Source organism: Cotesia glomerata, linkage group LG10 (genome assembly GCF_020080835.1).
Source record: "Cotesia glomerata isolate CgM1 linkage group LG10, MPM_Cglom_v2.3, whole genome shotgun sequence".
NCBI classification, from domain to species: Eukaryota; Metazoa; Arthropoda; class Insecta; order Hymenoptera; family Braconidae; genus Cotesia; species Cotesia glomerata.
In genome coordinates, this window is record NC_058167.1 from 13,477,151 (window position 1) to 13,502,251 (window position 25,101).

General features: G+C 28.4%; 1 protein-coding gene across 3 annotated transcripts; it reads right to left on the reverse strand.

The window, feature by feature from the left end:
* Positions 1 to 510: 510 nt before the first annotated feature.
* Positions 511 to 24,988, reverse strand: LOC123272818 (wiskott-Aldrich syndrome protein family member 3). Of its 3 annotated transcripts, XM_044739812.1 has the most exons (9): positions 24,722 to 24,988; positions 24,442 to 24,495; positions 6,858 to 7,190; positions 6,532 to 6,685; positions 5,384 to 5,498; positions 5,104 to 5,136; positions 3,320 to 3,618; positions 2,293 to 3,023; positions 511 to 1,053 (listed from the first exon to the last, which is right to left on the reverse strand). In XM_044739812.1, the coding sequence occupies exons 3-9, from the start codon at positions 7,129 to 7,131 to the stop codon at positions 872 to 874; spliced, it is 1,788 nt and encodes a 595-aa protein (XP_044595747.1). In that variant the 5' UTR covers positions 7,132 to 7,190; positions 24,442 to 24,495; positions 24,722 to 24,988; the 3' UTR covers positions 511 to 871. The 3 variants fall into 3 exon arrangements, with proteins under 3 accessions (XP_044595747.1, XP_044595746.1, XP_044595748.1); XM_044739811.1 differs by having other exon boundaries at positions 24,442 to 24,988; XM_044739813.1 differs by lacking the exon at positions 5,104 to 5,136 and having other exon boundaries at positions 24,442 to 24,988.
* Positions 24,989 to 25,101: the final 113 nt, after the last annotated feature.

Genomic DNA, 25,101 nt, shown 5'->3' on the forward strand with positions numbered 1-25,101 from the left:
GTACACTTGTCGTTGCAGATGAACATTTAATTTAAACTAAATATAATTTTAATTATTTAACTTATATTAATAATAATAATAATCAATAACTTTTTGGAAATCCAAAATTACTTACAAACATTTTTGTTACGTCACTTACAAATGGAGTATTTTGGTTTTATTTTTTTTTATTAATTAATTACAACTAAATTATTTATTAGTCTTTTCTCACCTCAAGTTATTAACTTGGAGGAAGACTCAATATTATATTGCGCATCATCTTCACAATTAATTATTTATATTAATAAGTAATCAATAACTAGCTTTTGATGATGATTCATTTAAGCAAATTTAATTAATATATCCTACATATAATATTACTTATATTTAAAAAAAAAAATTTATATTTTTATTTAATAATAATTAACCGCTTGATTTGCATTATAGAATTATTTAAATTTATCTCATGCAAATATAATTAATAATTATAATTATAATGATCAGAATAGTAATAATAAAAATGAAAATGAAAATAATAAAAATAATATATGCAAATGTACTTATAGTACTGCGGAATGTACAAGAGAAAATTAAATGTCCACTTTATTCCGTAGTTACGTAATAGCAATTACAATATGCACTACAAAAAGTACCCATTCATAATAATGATAATAATAGTAATGATAAAATAATTTAAAAGCTCTGATAAATTACATGAGTGTAATTAATATCATATCAAACTTGAGGAATATTATTAAAATTTCCGAGGGTTTTAATTTATTTGATACAAAGTTAATTTATACCTATATGGATCAACATAGACAAAATGTATTATTATTAAAAAGACTGGTTCACTCTAGGAGGCAGATGCAGTTGGCGGAAATGATACGGGTCACGCGATACTTGAGTCTTGTTCACCCCATCCGTCGCTCTCGCACTCACTTTCTGAAGCAGATTCGCTGTCGCTGAATTCAACGGCAACTCGTCGAGCTAATATTGACGCGACGTCGTTCAAAGCGTTTACACGCTCCACTTCTTTCTGCTCAATTTTTTCTACCTTACGTAACTTAATTCCTGTAATAATAAAAAATACATTATATTTAAAAAAATAAAATTGAAAAAAAAAAACATTTCGTTAGTTTACTGATATTTTCTATAAATTTTTATCTCTTAATTAATAACACAGTAGTCACGAAACTAATGAAATACAATTTCTCGACTCTCTAGTTGAAATATTTTAAAAGCTTTTACTAAATAATAATTTATCTTTTCCCAATTCTATTAATAATTACTTTTGTTAAATTACACTGTACTTTCTTAACTAATGACATTTTAAAAGATATAAGCTCATCCCGATGTTACACCCATCAAGAGCTTTCACTTGAGTACCCACATGCATTTTTAATATATTTTTCACATATACATATATATAAATATATGAAAAATTGATGTGGGTACTTAAATGAAAGGTCTCGATGAGTGTAGTGTCGGGATAAGCTTATATCTTTAAAAATGTCAATAGCTCACGAGATACAAGGTAATTTCTTTAAATTGCACTGTATTTTTTCAACTATTGACGTTTTTAGAAATATAAGCTCATCCCGATGTTACACCCATCAAGAGCTTTCATTTGAGTACCCACATGCATTTTTGATATATTTTTCATATATACACATATATATAAATATATAAATATATGAAAAAATCATGTGGGTATTCAAATGAAAGGTCTCGATGAGTGTAACATCGGGATGAGCTTATATCATTAAAAATATCAATATCTCACGAGATACAAGATAATTTCTTTAAATTGCACTGTATTTTCTTAACTATTGACATTTTTTAAGGTATAAGCTCATCCCAATCTTACACTCATCAAGAGCTTTCATTTGAGTACCCACATGCATTTTGATATATTTTTCATATATATATATATATATATATATATATATATATATATATATATATATATATATATATAATATATATATATATATAAAATATATGAAAAATTGATGTGGGTACTCAAATGAAAGGTCTTGATGCGTGTAACATCGGGATGAGCTTATATCTTTAAAAATGTCAATATTTCACAAGACACAAGGTCATTTCTTAATTATGTATCTAGAGATATAGAATTTTCAAATGCAGCCTAAATACTTATCATAATAAATTGACTATCGGTGAGAATGATATGAAATCTTGAAAACACTTAGACAAAATTTTTCTTATTCTCTTAATAATAAAGATAATGATAATAATAATATCATAACCATACGAGTAATTATAATAACAGTATCAAAGGATCCTCACCGTCACGAATAGCTTTGAGCAAATCATTACGTGGATCAACAATCGGAATATTGGGGTTTTGTGGTTTCCTTAGTTGTCCATCAACTATGCTCTTCAGTGGCTTTAATTTCGGTGGATTATTGGCAATTATCTTAGCAATATCACCGTTGCTAATAGGTACGCATGATATGGGTCCATTAAGCACAGGAGGTGGTGGTGGTGGAGGAGGTGGCGGTGGAATGTTGCAAGGCGGTGATATCGGCCTTGATGGCGCTGGATCTGGAGTAGGTGGAGGCGGCGGTAGATCCTGAGGCGCAGGATCCGGCTCATCGATCCCCGCAGGTAGAGTGTGATTCGGTGGAGTCGGTGTCGATTGATGGCTCGGTAATGGACTGTTCGAACGGCTACCGTTCCTATTAAGCAGGTGCGCCGGTATTGTGCCGTTTATAGGCGGTGGCGACATTACTTCACCAGGAGGCGGCGGTGGAGGTGGTAAAGTATCTCTTCCTGTGCTCATAGACCTTCCACGAGTCGGGGTGTTATTAGCTGACGCCACTGTGGGCGTTGAATTGCTCGAAGCGTTGCTCGGTGGCGCCGGCGGCGGCTGAGACGGTCGCGATCTTCCACCGCGACTTGGTGTACCCGGTCCAGGACTTTGGTAAGCCTCGCTGCCGGGCTGCCCTTGTCCAGGCGCGTAATGCGAGCTGTATAAACTTCCATCGTCGTAACCTTGGGTCATATAATTTGCCGCTCTGTAATTGAAATAATTTATTAATTTTTGTCTTTTAATTTAATTTATGAAAATTAATTTACCAGATATTTAATAATTTTTAGAACTTTTGTTAACAAATAAATTATGGCAAAAAAAAATAAGAAAAAAAAATTGACATTTAGAAATTTAAAAAAATTGAAAATGCAATTTTTTTTAAATAATTTTTTAGAATTAATTTAATCGTTAAATAAAATTAAAAATTTTTCAAATGACAGCTAACTTTAATGTCATATTTAATTTTAATTTTTAATAAAATAAAATTTTTTGTTTAAGTACCTGTAATGATCCGTAGTAGGAGGACTGTACAAATGCTGTTCATCTGGGGGGTAACTTCGCCTAAGCTCAATACTATTTGGTCTCGGAGGTCGTGGCTCGGTCATCACCATCCCAAGAAGCGATTCGTCTGGAATATTATGGGGTGTCCTGTATTGTACACCCTGAGTTGGCATGATGTACTCTCCATGTCCAACTGCAAGCTGTCGTTGTCTCTCTCGTGTATTATGCGGTTGTCTTACACGTTTCTTGTGTCTTCCTCCTCCACCAGAATTACCACCGTCATTCCGAGGTCTATGAGGCTGTCGGATTAAAAATACTATTAGTAATAGCTCTGATAATTACGACACGGATAAAAGTAAACTGTAAAATTCACTTGGATTCCGGTTAATTTTTAGAGTTTCAAAAATATAAATATTACAGAACTTAATGTAGAAAGTGTAAAAGCCACAATTTATAATTCAATATCGAAAATGTGATTAGTAGCTGTCACTATAATAAATAACGACTTTCTCATCTTAAAAAATTAAAGCCTCAAACAGTAAAAATTGTCGTTTTAATATAGTCTATATGAAAAGAAGGAGAAGGGTCTCACACTAGGAGAATTTAATATTTGAAACAGTAAAAATTCATCAATATAAAGTTAGCCGACATCTAAAAATTGTTATGATTTTTTTTATTAAAAAAAATTTTTTTTAATTTTTTTCATGTCTTAAAAACTTCAAAAACTATAAGTGCAATTTTTTAAAAATATCTTTTAGTTATAATTAAATAAATTAAGCAAAATAAAAAAAATAAAAAAATTCGGCTAACTTTATTATTATTAAAAATTCTACTTTTAAAATATACATTTTACCGGTCCAAGCTAGTGAATAATTATAGTTTTATTTTTAGCGTTGCATTTAAAATTTACCATTTTACTTTGTAAATATTGACGTTGCTTGTATTAGAAATTTAGTAACATTATTTAATAAATAAATAATAAAAAATAGATAAATATCAAAGTCAAAATTCTTAATTATTATACTTTAACATTTTCAACATTTACACAGCGAATATTACTGTTTGAAATAGTAATTTTTAGCAATTGATCATTACTTATTATAAATCGACTATTATTTATTACAGTTTACTTTTTTCCGTCTATGGAATAATTAATGACTGATAGTTAAAAGTGCATGTCAAAGAAAACATAGGCAAGCCAAAATTTCCAACTTGTGATTTAATGGTTTTATATAAACGATGATCACACTCAATGATTTTTATGATTGATGGTAAAGATTTATTGAAAAAATAACTCCTGCATTTAAATAAAAAAATTAGCTAGTTGATCAATTTTTATTGAGTCAACTACTAGATGGGTAATGTAGATTTATGTACATAAAGTTTTTCATAAAAATGATAATATGCATGGTGGCTACAAAGTTTACAAAACTACATTCTTGGACTTTATTCAACTTTTTTTTTTTTTTTTTAACATAATGTAACCATCATGGATATATTGAGTAGACTATTTCCTAGCGGAACTACATATATAAAAGTTTAAAGCGAGCAGCTAGAATCAAACAACTCTAACAGCGCAAATAAGTTAGTTAATAAAAAATCCACACAAGGTTGTGAGCTCGATATTATGTTCGTGAATAGTGATTCAACAATTAACAGTAAATCGATGACTTAAAAATTTAATACTGGGAAAAAAATATTTATATTATATTAACCAATAATTAATAATCAAAATAATAAATATAGTAAAAGTAAAACTACAAAGATCCAAACCATCGACTTGCCTCTCTGAACGGTTCGGCATATTCTGACTCGGTCTATAACCAAGGGGATATTTTCGACGGTTAATCATCACATATTTTTGTTTATTAAAAAAAACCTAATGTTGTGTATTTTTAATTTATTAATACTTTATAATAATAAGCAGTAATTTAAAACCCGAATATACTGACAGAATATCGGATATGTAATATAAATACACTGACAGTTTTTTAATTATTAATTGAAATATTACTGCTTATTATCTATTAAATAAAATTGAAAAGTAATAAAAAGCAACATTACCTTCTTCCCTCTATCATGTAATTTCTTTTCAGTGTCTTTCAGCATTTCTTGACTCCACAAGTCAAAGAAGTAATTTGGATCAGTATAAAATTTCAATCCATCCTTACCGTCCTCTCTGAAAAATGATAAAAAAATTAGTTAATTCAAACAAAATAAAACAATTCATAAAAATTTTATATTTTAAATTTAATAATTATTTACAAGTAGGGTCAAATTTATTTTTGGCTATAAAAAATAGATTAATTGATGGATCATCATAATTTTTTTTTTTATTTTTTTGTTTTTATGGCGAATTTATGGTGGGGATATCAAAAATATCAAAAAATTAATATTTTAATTAAAAAATAATTTTTGAAAGTTGAAAAAAATTTCTCATGTTTTTGGATAAAATTTTTATTTTATTTTTTTTTTATGTTCTTGATATATTTTTTCTAAGTACATAGAAAACAAACAATTAAAAAAAAAATTTATAAATTTTTTTGAAAATTTGTTAAAATTATGATTAATTTTTTGTATTTGTACTTAAAAAAAAAAAAATTAATCAAGAACATCAAAAAAAGATAAAATAGAAATTTTATCCAAAAATATGAGAGCTAAAATTTTTTCCAACTTTCAAAGATGGTTTTTTAATTGAAATATTAATTTTTTGATATTTTTGATAATGAAAAAAAAAATGAAAACTAAAATCGTCGACCCCATTTGTAAATAATTACCAAATATTTTTTGGTAAAAATGAAATTTTATAAAATTTTTTATTTCTTCTTTCGTGTCATATAAATATTTTGTAATTATTTACAAGTGGGGTCAACCCATGTTAAATTTTTTTTTTAAATTGTTAGTTTTTTATGTTCTTTTCAAAAAAAAAGATAAAGTAGAAATTTTATCCAAAAATATGAGCCAAAATTTTTTCCAACGTTCAAAAATAATTTTTTAATTGAAATATTAATTTTTTGATATTTTCGATAATGATAAAAAAAAATTAAAATTAAAATCGTTGACCCCACTTGTAAATATTGACCCTTAAATTTAATAATTCAACTTGATACATTCGAGTAAAAAAAAAAATAATAAATAATAATAAAGCTCGATTGTTAATTGGTAGTTAAAATAAAACTGGTCTTCTTCCTGAAGTTAAATCATATATTTACCTGTAAACATTGAGTTTATCTAATGGTGGAGGAGTATCACATGCTTGATAAGTCTCACGCATCGCCGTGGGCATAGTATCACGTGAAACGACTTGCTGATCGAATACAACCGAGCTCTTGAATGCCTTTCTCATATGAATGTCTTGAAGTGAAACTGAAAAACAGAACAAACTAAATTATTACGCATTCTAAATAAGATCTCTAGCTCCTGAAAGTACACATGTGTAATACCAAGAAGCGATAGAATAACTACCGAGTAATAAAATCTATATTTAGATTACTACTAAAGTTGAGTGTGTAATATCACATATTCCTGGAAAACTAACCTTCCTCAACATTGCTGTCCAGCTGGGTAACTTTAACCGCGAGTCTGTCTATTCTTGCTTGCAGAGAGTTGGCTCGATCACTTAATGTATGAGCTTCACGTGCCAGCTCCCCGAACAGGTCCTCGGCGTGTCGCGATAAACTTGACAGCTGTCTAATAGTGTTGGCCAGGGTCCCATTCGTCGCGGCCTCCAGCTCCGATGGCAGGGGAAAAGCTTCTGGGATCGTGCCGCGGGCAACGTGGACAGGCTCCACCAGCCTCTTCGGGAGCGGCATCTTCGAGCTTTAAGCTCTCTGGATTTATTTATCAAGTCCACTCACCGCAATCTGGTTACCTAAAAAAAAAAAAAAGTATTTTAGTTTTAATATTTATCATTTCTTCTTTTATTTATTTATTTATTTATTTATTTATTAACAACCAAACCCAACAGCTATTAACAGGGTTAATAATCTTTGCAAAGTAATTGTTCTTAAAATTATTTTTGTACACTGAAAAAAAAATTAACTTGATTCGAGAGAAAAATTCTTGAATCAAATATAATTTTCTTAAATCAAGAAAAATTTATTAGTTCAAGAATTTTTTTACTCAAATCAAGATTAAATTCTTCAAAATTATACACTTGATTCAAGAACATTTTTTTTTCTGTGTAATGATAAGGTAATAAAAAAAAAAAAAAAATAAAAAATCATATTGGGATTGCATCAATAAAAAAATTCCTTTATAGTTAAGGTAAAAGACCCAGTTATTGACACTGGCCTAATTATTGATACTTGCAATTTTATTTTAATTGAAAAAAATAAAACAAATGAATTCTGATAAATTAATAAATATAATTTTTGAGTTATAATATTTAAGATAATTGGTTTTTTGAGAATATTTGATTTTTTTAATTAGAATAAAATTGCAAGTGTCAATAATTGGTCAATAACTGGGTCTTTTACCTTACTCGAGTAGGTAAACATAAAAATAAAAATAACAAATTTGTAAGAAGAAAATTTGAGTAAGTAATTGCAGACATATGTAGTAAGACAGCCCAGAGGATCAAGGGAATATTACGCTTCTTATATTCTTATCATAATATAATACTAACATTAATATTAAAAGACTAAGCTATTATTAATCCCTCTGTACTTTAGAATAAAAAAACAGAGATCGGAATCCGGAAACAGTTGATTGAAATGCATAACACTGTTCCGTATCCTAGAATAATTCCAACACAGTTAATCTTTTTCAGTCTTCCGAGAAGACTATTCATTGAAGACAACTGCTCCAGGAAGGCCAGGAAGGAGGCATGAGTGTACCGTTTGCTTGAAGGTATAATAATACCATTCGAGTATTATATAGTTGAATTATATTGCTCTTCCAGACGATTGATCTTCGACCTATCTGATCTACGTATACGGGCGTCTATTAAAGGTCAAATGTTTAAAGGATTGGGCATACCACTTACAGACTCAACACCTCACGTTTTATATTTATATCTTATCTTACTCAAAAGGAAAATAATACTGAAGTTAGCTGACACTTTTCATTTATTAAATTAGAACTAAAAAATATTTTTTAAAAATTGCACAGTTTTTTAATTTTTTTACAATTGAAAATTTTTTTTCATTTTTTTGTTATAATTTTCTCAATAAAAAAATGAGGTAATAAAATATCATCATAATCCCTGAATATTTTAAATCTAACCTCATTTTTATCAATAAATAAAAATGAAAACAATTTTAATAAAAATTAAGCAAATTTTATGTGATACTGAAGTTAGCTGACATTTAATGATTTCTAAAAATTTTTTTAACAATTAAATTACAATAAAAATTTCACTTATACTTAGATATGTCAAAAAGTTATTGTTGTAATTGTTTAAAAATGTTTTCTTAAGAGTAATTTATTTGATGTAAAAGTCACAAAAATAACAGATATCAGCTAACTTCAGTTTTATAAATTCACCACCCTGAAGTTAATTGACATCTGTGAATTTTTTGGACTATTAATTTCTATAAAAAATTTTTAATATTAAAAATTCCACATGTAGAAATTAAAATAAATTACAAGTGCATACTTTTTAAAAATAATTTTTTTTTTTCAATAAAAACAATTGTCAAATATCAGCTGACTTCAGTATTAATGTTTAAATAATTATTATTTTTTTTTTTTTACTTAACATATGAAAAAAATAAATTAGTTTAATAAATAAATTAAAGTGTTGAAGTTTTAAATTATTTCTCGATGATTAAATTTAATAAGTTTATTAATAGAAGAAAAAGCGTGAACGTTCAAGATATGTTTAACGATCACGTCGAAATTTCTCACTAATTTGCTCGTGATAAATCAGTAACACTCCTTCCCGTAGAAACCATAATAAAAGATAAATGATATAATATCTTAGAGATTTATCGGCTATTTTTAAGATAATTATAAATAAGCGAGTTTAAAAAAAGTTATTTCAATAAAGAAAAAAATAACTTTACAACTATCGTGTAAGGAACTTTTTAACGCGATAACTTGAGAACGTTATTAATTGACCTGATTATTTTTTTATTAAATATATATTTCTCGAGACAAGAAGCCTATTGAAATTTACTATTACATCATCTGTTATTTAATTACAATTAAGAAAAGAATTTTAAAACCGACAATAACACTTAACAAAAACAGTTTATTTAATGACATCTTCAGTTCATTTAACAAAAAAATTATGAAATTAAAATAAGCAGTCATTAGAAAATTTTTTAATTTTTTTTAACAAAAAAATTTGTTCCAAAAAATAATTATTAAAAATTGCAATTTTCATTTATTTAAATTTTTACTTGTCAATTAATCTTTTTTTTCTAATTTTTTTTGCCATAATTTATTTGTTAAAAAAAAATTATTTAACAACTGGTAAATTTATTTTCATAAAAAAATTCGGCGCACATTTAAAAAAAAAATTTTTATGACATTCAAGTTAGCTGTCACTTGACAATTTTTTAATTTTATTTAACAAAATAATTACTTCCAAAAAATCATTTTTAAAAAATTGCATTTTTTATTCTTAAAAATTTTCAAATGTCAATTTTTTTTGCCATGATTTATTTGTTATAGAATTTTAAAAATTATTAAATATATGCTAAATTAATTTTCATAAAATTTTTACTATTTTTATTAATCATTTAATAAAATACTTCTTAATAGTGTAAAGAAAGGAATTCCAACAGTTCCAGGGTTTCCAGCAATGTGGACTACGTAATATAATCCTAAATAATTCAACGTCGGCAAATCTATAAAACCATCTCTGCTCTGATTTACTGGGTGTTTTACAGCTCGCAAGCGTTATATGCACATACATTATAAAAATAAGATAAAAACACTCTATAAATAGAGAAACTAAGCGAAGAATATAAAATAAAAAAAAAAATAAAAAATAGAGGTCATGACAAATGGTTTCTAAAACAGCAACTAAACGACAAATGACGTCACTTCATGGTAGTTTACCTCTCTTACGTTCCAGTCTCGGTATAAGTAATCCCATCGGCCTCAATTAATGCGTGTCCCGGTTTGTGTTATCGAGAGGCGTTTTTGCAGGCCTACTAATAACTATCTACAAGCCTATATCCCGATATCCCGATACTTGGTGAAGTTTCGCAGCAAGTATACGTTACTATCTACTAATGTAATGTAATGTATTAAATCCAACGGGATAGTCAGGTCTGTAAACTCGCTGGTAATGAGTAGAAGTGAATTCATGGTATTATAACGTGGGAACGAATTTAAAAAATGATAAGCCTTATAAAACCGCGAGCGTGACTCTATCCGGCGACTCACACTTTAGCTCTATCATAACTTTAGTTATTGTTATAAGTTATAAGTTAAAACAACTGCGGTAGTAGATAAAAAATAATTATAATTAGTATTAGGGGCTCGGTCTAATTAGCATTCTCATTGCCAGTCGGCGACAACACGAATAACTCGTGAAGGTAAACAGCGCATTGCACCTGCACTACAAGCGTGAAAGCGGTAATGTTTTTTTTTTTTGTTTGTGTTATTTTTGTTTATTTTTGTTTACACTCTTGTAATATATATAAATAAAAAATAAAATCACGGCTCAGGTTAACAAAGCGGCGACACGGACATTTGCATTGAAATGGTAAATCAAAAGCAACCTCTTGTATTTATATTGAGGTAAAAAGTTATTTCATATCTGAGTACTGTTTCTTTGGCCTGAGGACCATCCACCCTTTTTTCTCACCATCCGTTCTTATTACTATATTCTTGTGCAGAAAAACAAAACGAGAAATATGAAGAATAAGAATGAATGAGAAAAATGTTTTACTAGAGGAATTGCTATCAAGTTTAACTATCGTGTGCCCGCAAGGCCCCTGGATTCTCCCCTCTCATTTTATACCCACGTTAAAGACATCATCCTGCTTATAAAGAGAGTGTTACTTGTAACTACTCCGATGCTCTCAATGAAACTCATTGCGTAGTGATTACTATCGGCATCACGCGAGTATCTTGCTAAATCCTATTGCTTAATAGATACAAAGTATTTTTAATACCAAAAAGGTGGATAAGTATTATTTGTACAGTTACATTGAGATTCTTTTTATCTATTATATAAATATTCAATTTCGTTAATTAAAATTAGAAATTTGTCATATATTTTATACTTTCTAAATTATTTTATAAAGTTAAGACATATTTGATGGCAACAGAAATTCTCTGATAGTTACAAACTAAAAAATGAGCAATGTAATAATAAATTAATTTAAGAAGAAATAAAAATTTTTCTCACAGTAAATTTCTTGTTGAAAAAAATTTTATTTGATTTGGAAAAAAAAAAAAAATTTTAGATAGATAATTTATGAATTTTTATCCAAAATTTTTTTTTTATAAATCTATAAAACTTTTTTTAACAAAAAAGTTACTGTGAGAAAAATTTTTATTTCTCTATCTAAGAAATACATTTTTTTACCAAATTAATTATGCCTATTTTTTTCAAAATAATTTTTTTCTCTCAGTGTAAGTTAATATTTTTTTAAATTAGTAGCTGATAGTAATAATGAAGAAGATTAATTTACAAAAAAAAAAAAAACATTTTTTAAAAATATTAAAATTTTTAAGACAGTTTATACATTTACAATAAGGTAAAAGCCCCAGTATATGATCATATACTGGTACATGATCATATATTGGGGCTTTTACCTTACATAAAAATGAAAAATTTTTAGATATAAAACTTTAGCAACAAAAAAGTTACTACTAAAATTTTTTACCAAATTAATTTTTTGTCACAAAAATGCCCATTTTTTTTTTTTAATTATTTTTTTCTCTCAGTGTAAGTTAATATTTTTTTAAATTAGTGGCTGATAATAATAATGAAGAAGATAAATTAAAAAAAAAAAAAAAAAAACATTTTTTAAAAATATTAAAATTTTTAAGACAATTTATACATTTACAATGTATAAAAATGAAAAATTTTTAGATTTGTAATCCATCAAGGACAATACTATCTTGATAGAGACAATATTAATATGTCTCCTATTTAACATTAGACAGATTTAGTTGTACATGCGTAGCTGGTGACTTTATAGAGTCCAGTGATAGCTGGACGCCTCAGAATAATTTATCAAAAGCCTCCCACGGATTTTAAAGCACCCCTTGGCTTACGGCTTACGCGAACTGCGCGTGAGTCAGACTAGTGTAGCGCTCACCGATCTACAATATATAAGGCCTGAAGCTCAAGTATGTATATAATATGATAGTGTATGGTATTGTACAGGTCCCTCGACCCTACGCCAAGATTTATATATAGTACAGAGTCTCCCACGCGTTCGACGCCACCGGCGATTCCTTCCTCGTTCACGACTCTCGACCCTTCTATTCTATTCTTCTCTATTCGAGGCAACTTCTATGCCAACTGCTTTCTTATAAGAAGGTGAGCCGAGTATAGCTCCGGTACCTGCGAGATAATAGAATATAATCAGCTCGAATGGTTCTCATCTAGTTCATCATCGTCTACATTCAGAGCAGACCGTTTAATTCCACTACCACCGTCTCTTTTTCTTACTCTTATTTTATTGAACCAAAAAAATAGCTGACGAGTGTCTCCGGACTGGTCCCCTTACATTAAGTTTTCTAGATGCCGCTATATAACCGGCGAGCTTGTCGGCACATGCTGTCCATATGGTTCTTTAATTTTTAATATGTGCACATACGCACAAAAACCCTGAATTTTGCCAGTCTACGCTCTAATATAGATGAGTCACTTCATTTTTGGCTTTGCTTCACAAGCAAACTCTAGAGCATGTGAAATCCAGCCTTATATTTAAGTTCTCACTTGAAGATGAAAAATATCAGGCAATTATTAAAAAATTTAGTTAGATAATTAAAGAATGCTTTATTATTTAGCGACATTACACAGAAAAAAAAATTTTTTGACTGGAGAACAAAATTCTTGGCTCAAGGAAATTTGTCGGGTGCCTGAAGGAAGACCGAAGTTGTATTGGCCGAAGTAAAAATTTTTCTTTAATTTCTATTCTTGGTGAGTCATTTTTTCTTAATTCAAATTATCGTAAATACTTGATACAATAAATTTTTATATTTAATCAAGATTTTTAGATACTTTAGGGAAGCAGCGCCACCTACTTCAGCTAAGAAAAAAATTTTCTCACCTTGAGAAAATTTTTCTCTTGAATACTTGATGACCATTTTATATTATTTTAGCGTGCAATTATACATATTGAATGAAAAAAAATGATGAAATATTATTTGATCTTCACATTTGACATGTTAATCAATAAAAATATTAATGAAAATTTACTTCTATCTTTATATTTAATTTTTTGGAGCAAGAGAGAAATTTTTTCAAGACAAGAAAATTAATTTCTATCAAGAACTAAATTTTTTGGAGCAAGAGGCTGAATTTTCTCAAAACAACAAGATTTTCTTGACTTAAATAAATTTTCTTGGATCAAGATACGTATTTCTTAAAGCAAGAGAATTAATTTTGGAATAAGTGAAATTTCTTGTGTCAAAAAAAATTTTTTTTTTTTTCGCTCAAGAAAATAATTAGGAAGAAAAATATTTTCTTGGCTCAAGTGAACCTTTTTGTCCGTGTAGTTTAAAGTAATTAATTTGAGGAATGTTAACAATTCATTATTTTTTATTACTATTATCTGTAACTATTACAGATTTTATAAGAATTACATTGTAGAATGTAATATTTACATTGAAATCTCTGAAAATTAAATTCAAAAATTGAATTTAGAAAAATGTTATTTCAAACTGTAATTTCTTTAGTTTTGATTACGACGGGACTGATTTTACATTTTGTACTGTAATTATTCCTGTTTTATTTTTTCCGTACATCCTACACTAATAGAAGGATTTGTTTATAGTTAAAAATATTTGTTAATATTTAACAAATCATTTATTAGAGACCACTTTTAGTCCTTAACAAATATTTCATAGTATTTAAAAAGATTTATTAATATTTAATAAATGAATATCAGATTTATTTAATACAAACAAATCATTTTAAATATTAAGAAATATTTGTTTAATACTAAAAAGTGGTCTCTAATAAGTGATTTGTTAAATATTAAATATTTTTAACTGTAAACAAATCCTTCTGTCAGTGTAATACATATCTTAGCATCGTTAATTTAATATTACATCTCTTGTCATATCTGATAGTGTCGATCATGATAATTGGTCAAACTTTAATTAATTAAAATGAGCACCATATCAGCTAACAGAAATAAATAATTCTGTTGACAACTTCAACAGTCTCATGCCCGCCATATTAGTCACTGCAAAATTAAATTATCAAATGTACTTAAATATTATAAATCAAATGTGGCATGTAATTTATAATAATATTAAGTAATACGCGAAAACAGAAGGGCGAAATGGGAAGTGAGTCAGAGCATTTATGCGGGCAGTTTAAGTTTTAGTTTGCCAACTAAACTCTCCCCTAATATTTCATATCACGCGAATAATTTATATACTCGGTATATATATACATATATTTACACTTTTTTGTCTCTTTAGTCTATCATCCGGAAACGGACACCGGTATTTCCACAAAATTTGAGGGTGAAACCGGATATGACAAGAGCACGATGCCAAAGAGAACAAGGTCCCTTAATTTAACATGGCTTGTAATCAACCCTGTAGAAATTTTATTATCAATTTTTTCATTTCTTGATTCTCTTGCTCTAGTTCCAGTTCTTAAATTTCATCCAGGAATTTATTTTCTGCTGATTGTGTTACTCGTAATCCAAGCCCAGTTGGAGATGATCCAAGGCACTGCTGTTTTTATTCCTCCAAATCAGCAGTGTCATTATTGATAATGTTGATGCGGTATTAAATTATTTTTTAGTGGACAAAACAAGCGAAAATTGAACATTAGTTTGTGATACGTGAGTTGAGAGATAAATAAACAAAATAATATATTAATATATTTTTTTTCGGGCGGTAGTCAGTCAGGCTTTGCGCTCTCTCCGCAATATTGATCAAGCCGACATAGACAGTGTCGGTGTTGGTAGTACGTAGTACACACGTAGTGGTATGATAGAACAAGAAGGGAGGGTTGGACGACGTGCTGGTTGTTATAGTTAGCGCACAGCAGCAGAAGCAGGGTGAGTCGAGTTGAGTTGAGGGAAGGAAAGCACCCTCGTGGTCGTGAGTCACCGTGTAGTATCTGAGTTTAAGTAAAGCTGAGTCCACAGCGCTCAAAGCCCAACACTGGAAAGGAAAATTCAACAGACTGTCAATCCAAAATTAAATAAAAGATGAGGATAAAAAAAGCCAAAGTTGATAGCCAAACCCAAATGTTCGTGTTCTGAGAAATGGGATCGCTCTGCTCTGATGTTACGATCATCCACGGATTTTCTATCAATTTTATTCCTATTTTTTTAGATGAAAAATTTTCTCTAATAAATATTTAAATGACTAAATCTTGAGAATTTGGACAAGAAATGAAGATGTTAAATTATAGGAATTGCAACGTTTCGCTGATTTATTTCAGATTTATCAGGCAAACTAAAAATAATAATTATTTTCAGTTAATACAAATAATTGACATATAAAACAAAATAAATTAAAATAACAATAGTTACTCTTATAGTTAGCATCCTCGTCTCATTTTTAATACAAAGTCAATAGATGTAATAGAGTTAAACAGCTGTAAACACGCTTGACAGATAGACGTTGTTGAATTTTTATTTTATATAATTAATTTGAATGGTATTTGAGAGAAATCTTAACAAATTGTTAATATTGTAATTTAAAAAGATGTTTCAGATTATGAATATGCTGTTTAACTATTGTTATTTTAATTTATTTTGTTTTATATGTCAACTATTTGTATCAACTAAAAATAATTTTTATTTTTAGTTTGCCTGATGAAGCTGAAATAAATCAGCGAAACGTTACAATTCCTATAATTTAACATCTTCATTTATTGTCCAAATTCCCAAAATTTAGTCATTTAAATATTTTTAAAATATGGATGAGAACTTAAATATTATTTTCTCTAAAATTAACAGAGTTTATTTAAATTTTTTCTAGATCAAAATATTTAACAAATTGTTATTAATACGCGGTATTGTTTACTTTGTTCAAAGTTATTATAAAATATATTTTATCCGGAAATATTTTCTCCGTAGCCCAAAAAAACTGTTTATTTTACTGAGAGTTAAGATCTTAGATTACTTGCAAGTTGTATACAAAGTCTTTGACGTTGAATTAAACTATTTTAAAACTTTAATATCTTTTTGTGTTTAAAATTTCTTAAGTACTTTTCCGATAGTTTATTTATTGTTATAAAATAATAAATTCTGACTCTAAAAATAATTATTTAAAAATATTTATAAGCGAATACAAATTAATCTTTAATATTCTAAAATTTTATTAAAAATTTACTATAAAATTTATGAATGAATGCAAATATATACCGTTATAAACTTCAAACAAAAAATAACTTGATAAAAAATCCGATAATTTCTAACAAAGAAAATTATTTAAATAAACTAACAAAAGTTTCTTTGGAAGTATAATTTTCCATTATCCAGCTTTAATATTTTTCAGTAATTTGGCCAGCGTGTCATTACAAGAGTAACCTTAGCGTGTGTGAATGATATTATATTTTGTGTTGTAACTTATTATTTATCATCATTAACTTTGTTTTCTTTATAATCCAGAAATGTTATTATTATTTAAATGTACCTGGGGTAATTTTTAAATAAAACTCAATCAAATGAGCTGGGGAACACGTAGAACCGGTTGTAATCTTACAACAACCTTGCACGAGTGAACTGTTTACACGCATTCGTTGATACAAGAGTGTTACACTCTTAAATGCTGGTTAAGACATAGCAGGTTGCTTTTTATTAAGTGCAGAAAATCCTTAATAATGCATGGAAGCTGGTGAAAACACCTGGGGAGTTGAGTAGTCAGCTCAGATTCCACTCTCGTACGTGAATCCGTTAAAATTTAATAAACTGATGAAGCGAACTTGAACCTTATTCTTGTATCATGTCTTACGAAATTACATATACATGTAGGTAATTCTGGCTGTAGAGTTAGAGAAGTTTATGTCGAGCACTCGTCATGCTGCAGTGAGGAGACGTCGACCTCTAGTCTTGGAAACAAGTCTAGGACAAAGTCAATTGAATGCCAGCAAAAGCACCGCTGACGTTAAACGGGCCGGAGCTGTAACTTGTCAGACGTGAGACCTCATTTCACTGACAATCTTTTTTCTCTAAATAATAAATTGTTTTTTAGATCTCCAAAAGGCTGTCAACTTTGATACCGCTATCGCCAGATTAAATCTCAAATTTCCGTTTGAATAAATGAATAATAGCAGCAATAACAAGGAAAAACATTTAAAATTTATCTATTCTAAAGAGAGTATCAGTTATCCACATGTCAAGCTCTTCGTCATGACATTAATACTCACAGTGACATAAAAATCTATCGGCTTTACAACTGGAGGTGCGTTAAACATATTAAATAGTAATAGAAAAACTTCTCAATGGCTTCGTATCGTATCGAGTATTGAGATTAAAGTGCTTCTGCACACTGATAGAAGGATTTGTTTATATTTAATAAGCTTTATTAACTGTTAATAAATGATTTTTTAACATCATAGAATTTAATAAATATTTATTAACAGTTAATAAATTATTTATTACACAGAAAAAATTTCTTGAGCAAAAAAAAAAATTTTTTTTGACGAGAAATTTCACTTATTCCAAAATTAATTCTCTTGCTTTAAGAAATACGTATCTTGATCCAAGAAAATTTATTTAAGTCAAGAAAATCTTGTTGTTTTGAGAAAATTCAGCCTCAAGCTCCAAAAAATTTAGTTCTTGATAGAAGTAAATTTTCTTGTCTTGAGAAAATTTCTCTCTTGCTCCAAAAAATTAAATATAAAGATAGAAGTAAATTATCATTAATATTTTTATTGATTAGCATGTCAAATGGGAAGATCAAATAATATTTCATCATTTTATTTCATTCAATATGTATAATTGCACGCTAAAATATTATAAAATGGGTATCAAATATTCAAGAGAAAAATTTTCTCAAGGTGAGAAAATTTTTTTCTCTGCTGAAGTAGGTGGCGCTGCTTCCCTAAAGTATCTAAAAATCTTGATCAAGTATAAAAATTTATTGTATCAAGTATTTACAATAATTTGAATTAAGAAAAAATGACTTTCACCAAGAATAGAATTTCAAGAAAAATTTTTACTTCATCCAACACAACTTCGGTCTTTCTTCAGACACCCGAAAATTTTCTTGAGCCAAGAATTTTGTTCTCTAATCAAGAAATTTTTCTTTCTGTGTAAATAAGATTTATTAAATGTTAATAAATATTTGTTACCAGTTAACAAATATTTATTAACAGTTAACAAATATTTATTTAAAATAAAAAGCAAAAATAGCAATTTTCTTTTGACACTTTTTATGACCCTATAGCTGGAATTCATGATAATAATTAAATTCACTAAATAAATTAACGTTTTTAATATTTAAAAATATAAAAAATAATTATGAGCTATGATAGAATTCGGTAAGTTACAATAAACGTTATTATAATGTAGTATAATTAATGCAAATAATTTATAAAGATAATTTTTGTTTATAAGCAATATTTATTAACTGTTAATAAATATTTGTTAACTATTAATAAATAATTATTAACTATTAATAATTATACTTTCCTCCCAAATAAATATTTATTGAAGGTTAAAAAATATTTATTAAAATTTAATAAATTAAATAATTATCTTTAAATAAATTAAATTATTAACAGTTAATAAATCCTTCTATCAGTGCATCATGATTGAAAAATAAATCCTGACGTCAACGGTAAAAACTATTCCTTATAGTATGCTATATAATAGTATAGTTTTTACAATAAATATACTGGCACAAATTTACCGATACAAGTACTGTGTACATCTACACATATGTATTGGATATTTATACTTCTATATCTTTATAAAATAATATAAAGTCCAAGCCAGATGTAGATGGAATTGCAGGCAAGAGAAGGTAATGCTGAGGTGTGCCTTTGTTGCTGGAATAGAAGTAAGAGGCAATGAGTTCTCTCTAGATCTTAGTCTATCGATTAGGTATTTACGTTTGAATCGTGGCCAGCTGTAGATTGCTGTACTTGATTTCTTGTTTAATTTTTTATCCAACTGCTGACTATTTTTATCTTTTAGCAATCCGTTGTAGATACACAGCATAACATAAATACATTGTAAAGAGCACCCAGTACAAAGTACATACATCTTACTCTGTATTTTGACTCCATAAGGAAGTAGAGGAGTTGTTTTACACCTCAAGTAATATCCGAGTAATTCCTCTTCCTACTCACGTAGTCTAGGTGTCGGTCTTTTTCTGGAGAAAGGATGTCATGTGTCTTGCTACTGATGAAATTACTTCCAATGTCATTGATGTTCATATTTGATCATATTTATAAACTCATATGTGAGTGGACATATGCGTAACGTTTATACGTCTATAATGACGTGTCCTGTATGGCAATAGCGGTTTTGCTTTCCGCGCGTGTGTGGGCGGTGATATGATTTTTAATTCGAGATAAAGCATACGACTGGAAAAAATTGTAGAGATTAAATGTATAAAAATACATTTGTAGTTTACTTATTAAACAGTAAGATTTTATACAAATATTTTAATTATGTTCACTGGCTTTATAATTTTATTCGCTACCTTTGGAATAATTTTTGTCTATTTTTCAGAATCCAAAAAATAAATTTTTTTTTAAAATAACCACAGAAAAAAAAGTTCACTTGAGCCAAGAAAATAATTTTCTTCTTAATTATTTTCTTGAGCGAAAAAAAATTTTTTTTTTTGACAAGAAATTTCACTTATTATTATTAATATTTGTTAAGAACTAAAAAGTGGTCTCCAAAATGATTTGTTAAATATTAACAAAAAATTTTAACTATAAACAAATGCTATCAGTGTATGATACACGGAAAAAAAAAACAGGAATAATTGCAGTATAAATTGTAAAATCAATCCCGTTGTAATCAAAGTAGAGAAATTACAGTTTGAAATAACATTTTTCTAAATTCAATTTTTGAATTTAATTTTCAGAGATTTCAATGTAAATATTACATTTTACAATGTAATTCTTATAAAATCTGTAATAGTTACAAATAATATTAATAAAAAATAAAAATTAATGAATTATTAACATTCCTCAAATTAATTACATTGATTATACAGAAAAAAAGGTTCACTTGAGCCAAGAAAATATTTTTCTTCCTAATTATTTTCTTGAGCGAAAAAAAAATTTTTTTTGACAAAAAATTTCATTTATTCCAACAAAATTAATTCTCTTGCTTTAAGAAATACCTATCTTGATTCAAGAAAATTTATTTAAGTCAAGAAAATCTTGTTGTTATGAGAAAATTCAGCCTCTTGCTCCAAAAAATTAAATATAAAGATAGAAGTAAATTTTCATTAATATTTTTATTGATTAACATGTCAAATGGAAAGATCAAATAATATTTCATCATTTTTTTTCATTCAATATGTATAATTGCACGCTAAAATAATATAAAATGGGTATCAAATATTCAAGAGAAAAATTTTCTCAAGGTGAGAAAATTTTTTTCTCAGCTGAAGTAGGTGGCGCTGCTTCCCTAAAGTATCTAAAAATCTTGATCAAATATAAAAATTTATTGTATCAAGTATTTACGATAATTTGAATTAAGAAAAAATTGCTTCTACCAAGAATAAAAAATTTAAAGAAAAATTTTTACTTCGGCCAATACAACTTCGGTCTTCCTTCAGGCACCCGACAAATTTTCTTGAGCCAAGAATTTTGTTCTCCAGTCAATAAATTTTTCTTTCTGTGCACCAGATTAAAGGGTTCATCTTATCACGGGTAAAAAAACTAAAAAAGAACTAGAGCCACGAGGCCTCTGTGGTTTTTGAGTGGAAAAAATGATGATCCGAGATTAGCCTGAGGCTTGATGTGGATGAGTATGGCTCAGAGGTGGGGAACTCGGTTACCGGATCCTAGTAGATACAAGAGTTTACTCTATGGAGGGAGGACGTGGGCTGGCTCATCGCATGAGGGTTAAATGAGTAGAATACGACCCTCGTGGAATGTCAACCGGGCCAAATGGGGTGATGCATAATTAGCACACTGTTGACCAACGAGCATAGTTTGTCGCAATACAAATGCGCTACAATGTACATACAAGGATTCGACGTCAAGGAGTCAGATACTGAGAGCTGAGACGCTCTGCAGACATCTAATCAGGAATGCTATTGGCATTCGATCCAAGTTTTAAATACTCATTTATTTCCGATCGCCGTCCCGTATTTGTTTTAACTGCATATATAATATCAGCAATGCATTGTTTTTTTTTTTTTTTTTTTTTTTTTTTTTTTTTTTCCAATAACTTCTATCCTCAATTACCGGGAAACAATACGCAGTATTACAATTGTATGATGAAAATAATAAATATTTACTTGGATTAGTCATCGGTTTTAAAATTTATTTTTTTTTTCATCATTGCTTTCTTCATTATCGTGTTTCCATTATCTAACATCTGCTCAAATGGTATTTACTTTACAAATTTACAACATCCAGGGCCAAGTGTAATGTGTAATGAGTAGTTAATGAGTAAAAAAAAACATAATGGACTTTCTAAGGTACGTAATAGAAACAGTCACGAACAATTTCATAGCTATTATCCTTAATTACTGAGTTAATTGACTATCGAACTCTACATTATGATTTTTTTTTTTTTTTTTCACCATGCACCGGCACCTCGGACTAATGACCCAATTAATTACAGATAAATTAAATTTAAATCTAGGCCGTATTATCTGTTATAAATCATAACGAGATATTCCAGCTGAAATCCACACAGAAAGATTTAGTTCTATTTAATACACGGATAGAAGAGTTTGTTTATAGTAGAAAATATTTGTTAATATTTAACAAATCATTTATTAGAGACCATTTTTTAGTCCTTAACAAATATTTCTTAGTATTTAAAAAAATTTATTAATATTTAATCAATGAATATCAGATTTATTAAATACAAATAAATCATTTTAAATACTAAGAAATATTTGTTTAATGCCAAAAAGTGGTCTCTAATACGGCTGCCCAATTTTAAAACACAGTAACTGCAAAATTTTTATACCTAATTTTTTTTAATATTGCTGCATTTTTTATAACTTTTAAACCTTAATTTCAAGTATTTATTCTTAAAAATATTTATATTCAAGTATTTTCTATTCATAAATCAAATTATTTATCAATTTGGCAGGCAAACTTTTTTTTTAATAAGAAAAATTTTTTAAAATTTTTAAATGTTAGTTACTGTGTTTTGAAATTGGGCAGCCGAATAAATGATTTGTTAACTATTAACAAATATTTTTTAATACAAATAAATCCTTCTATCAGTTTAAGATTTAGTAACAAATACTAAATGATTTAGAAACAAACCTTTCATTACCAAATATTTAGTAATAGGTACTAAATCATTTATTAAAGCCCATTTAATTCCACCAAATAAATATTTAGTAGTATTAACAAATGATTTATTGGTACTCAATAAATGATTTATTGCACAGAAAAAAAATGTTCTTGAATCAAGTACAATGAGTATAATCTGGGATGATATCCAGTGTCTTGTTCTTTCCGTGTATATAATTTTGAAGAATTTAATCTTGATTAGAGTAGAAAAATTCTTGAACTAATAAATTTTACTTGATTCAAGAATTTTTCGTCTTGTTTTAAGACAATTACCCTCTCCAAAATTATTTTCTTGGTTCAAGAATTTTTTTTTCTAATCAAGTTAATTTTTCTTCAGTTTGGTATCAAAGAATTAATTTTCTATGTCATTAAAAAGTTAGCCGTTTTTAATTTTTTGATTATTTTTCATTTATTAAATTAGAACTGAAAAATATTTTTAAAAAATTGCACTTATAGTTTTTCAAGTTTTTTACAAATGAAATTTTTTTTTTATTTTTCTGTAATGATTTTTCCAATGAAAAAAATTTCTAAAAATTTTTTGATGCCGGCTAACTTAATTTTCATTAATTTTCTCCCAAATAAATGACTAAAAATTTTGTTACTAAATCAGTTCAGTACTCCGTACTAAATCCTTCTATCAGTGCAATAATATAAAACTGCAGTTATATAGAAAAAGTACGAGAAAATTGTACTGGTACTCGTACTAGCGAGAGCAGACTTAAAAGCCGGGTGAAAATTCACCCCCTGAACGTTGACTGGAGACTCTTGCTGTCTCTCAAATAAAAAGCCTCCACTCAAATCACGAGTACAGCAAATTAGCTAGCAGCCAAATCAAAAACAATATCGGCTGGTTGCCAACTACAATTGACAAATAAAAAAAATCCACCCTTAGAATAGTCGAGTGTACTCCGGACCGACGCCCTCAATCTACAGAATAGAAACGACGGTTGCAAATTAAAATAATGATAATTAAATCGGCAATAAAAAAATAAATTACAATAGCAGTCAGTTAAACAAATTAATAACAACGACAATACTATGTACTGTACCGAGCAATTACATCAATAATGATTTAATAAAATCACCAATCAACCACAATATTAATTCAAAGACACTCGCCACACCTACTAAAACCTCCCCGTCTACATCTGCGTAGATCTTCCATTAAAAATTCTCTTTTCATGAATTCTAAAATAATTATTCAATAATTCTGAGTGAGTACTACCAGATATTACGGGATTTTATTTATATTATATGCCAGCTCGTGAGACCCAAATATTTAAAATATCTACGAGCACAACACATGATTGTTATTAGTCGGAACAATAGTCTTGACTATTTTATTTCTTAGACGTGATACCAACTAAACACCGTCCGCGATATTTCAGCACTAACTCGGAGACACTACCGATAATATGATAAGATGTCACACACACACATTTAACTGTTACGTCTATTATACATAGAAAAAAAATTATAAATGAATAATATACAGTTATAATCTTGAAATAATGTTTATCTTAAAAATAATCTCTCTGGGAGACAAGAGGATTCTTACCATATCCGCTGACGCACCCCCAGTCGCGTGTCCGGGCATCGCCCTCGTTATTTCCTAGTTTCACAAATATTTCGATTTATTTAATATTAAAAATAATAAATTATTTTTATTAAATTCAATATCTTCACTATGAGCACTACAGTAACAGAAACTCACTAAAAATTCCACTGATTAATTTAATAAAACAACACCAACATATTAAATGTTACATACTAGATCACGTAGAATTTAGACGATGGATAATAATCATAAATATAATAAATTTAAATACTGCCTTTACTTGGAAGAGACAGTTCCAGCAGTGTAAATAGTGTGCTGTTCCTGGTGCAGTGGTGTTGGTGGTAGTTTGCAGTTTGAGTTAGTGTAGTAAAATCGGGGATCCGGCGCAATGGGTTATGGTATGAACCCTCTCGCGAGAGCACGCAGAAAATGGCGTTTCGTTGGTTTGGCTGCCACCGTTCACGATCACGAGCAGGCACTACTCCGTTGGCTGCTGCTTACACAACTACGCGACAGCACTTCAGCTCACACATCCTCAATACACGGACACGGGCTACGGAGGTGTGTGATGTTGATGACTTGATTGTTTGTACCAAAGCGCCTCCTATGGAACTAACAATAAATAATTATTCACTGGATGGTGCTGACATCTTCCAGATA

Bases quoted from the DNA above. Each gene is read 5' to 3' on its own strand.
- LOC123272818 (XM_044739812.1), bottom strand. From the start codon at position 7,131: ATGCCGCTCCCGAAGAGGCTGGTGGAGCCTGTCCACGTTGCCCGCGGC. The intron at 5,137-5,383 runs GTAATGTTGCTT...CCTTGGTTATAG, and splicing joins TACATGATAGAGGGAAGAAG to ACCGAGTCAGAATATGCCGA. The intron at 3,024-3,319 runs GTACTTAAACAA...TTTCAATTACAG, and splicing joins CCTACTACGGATCATTACAG to AGCGGCAAATTATATGACCC.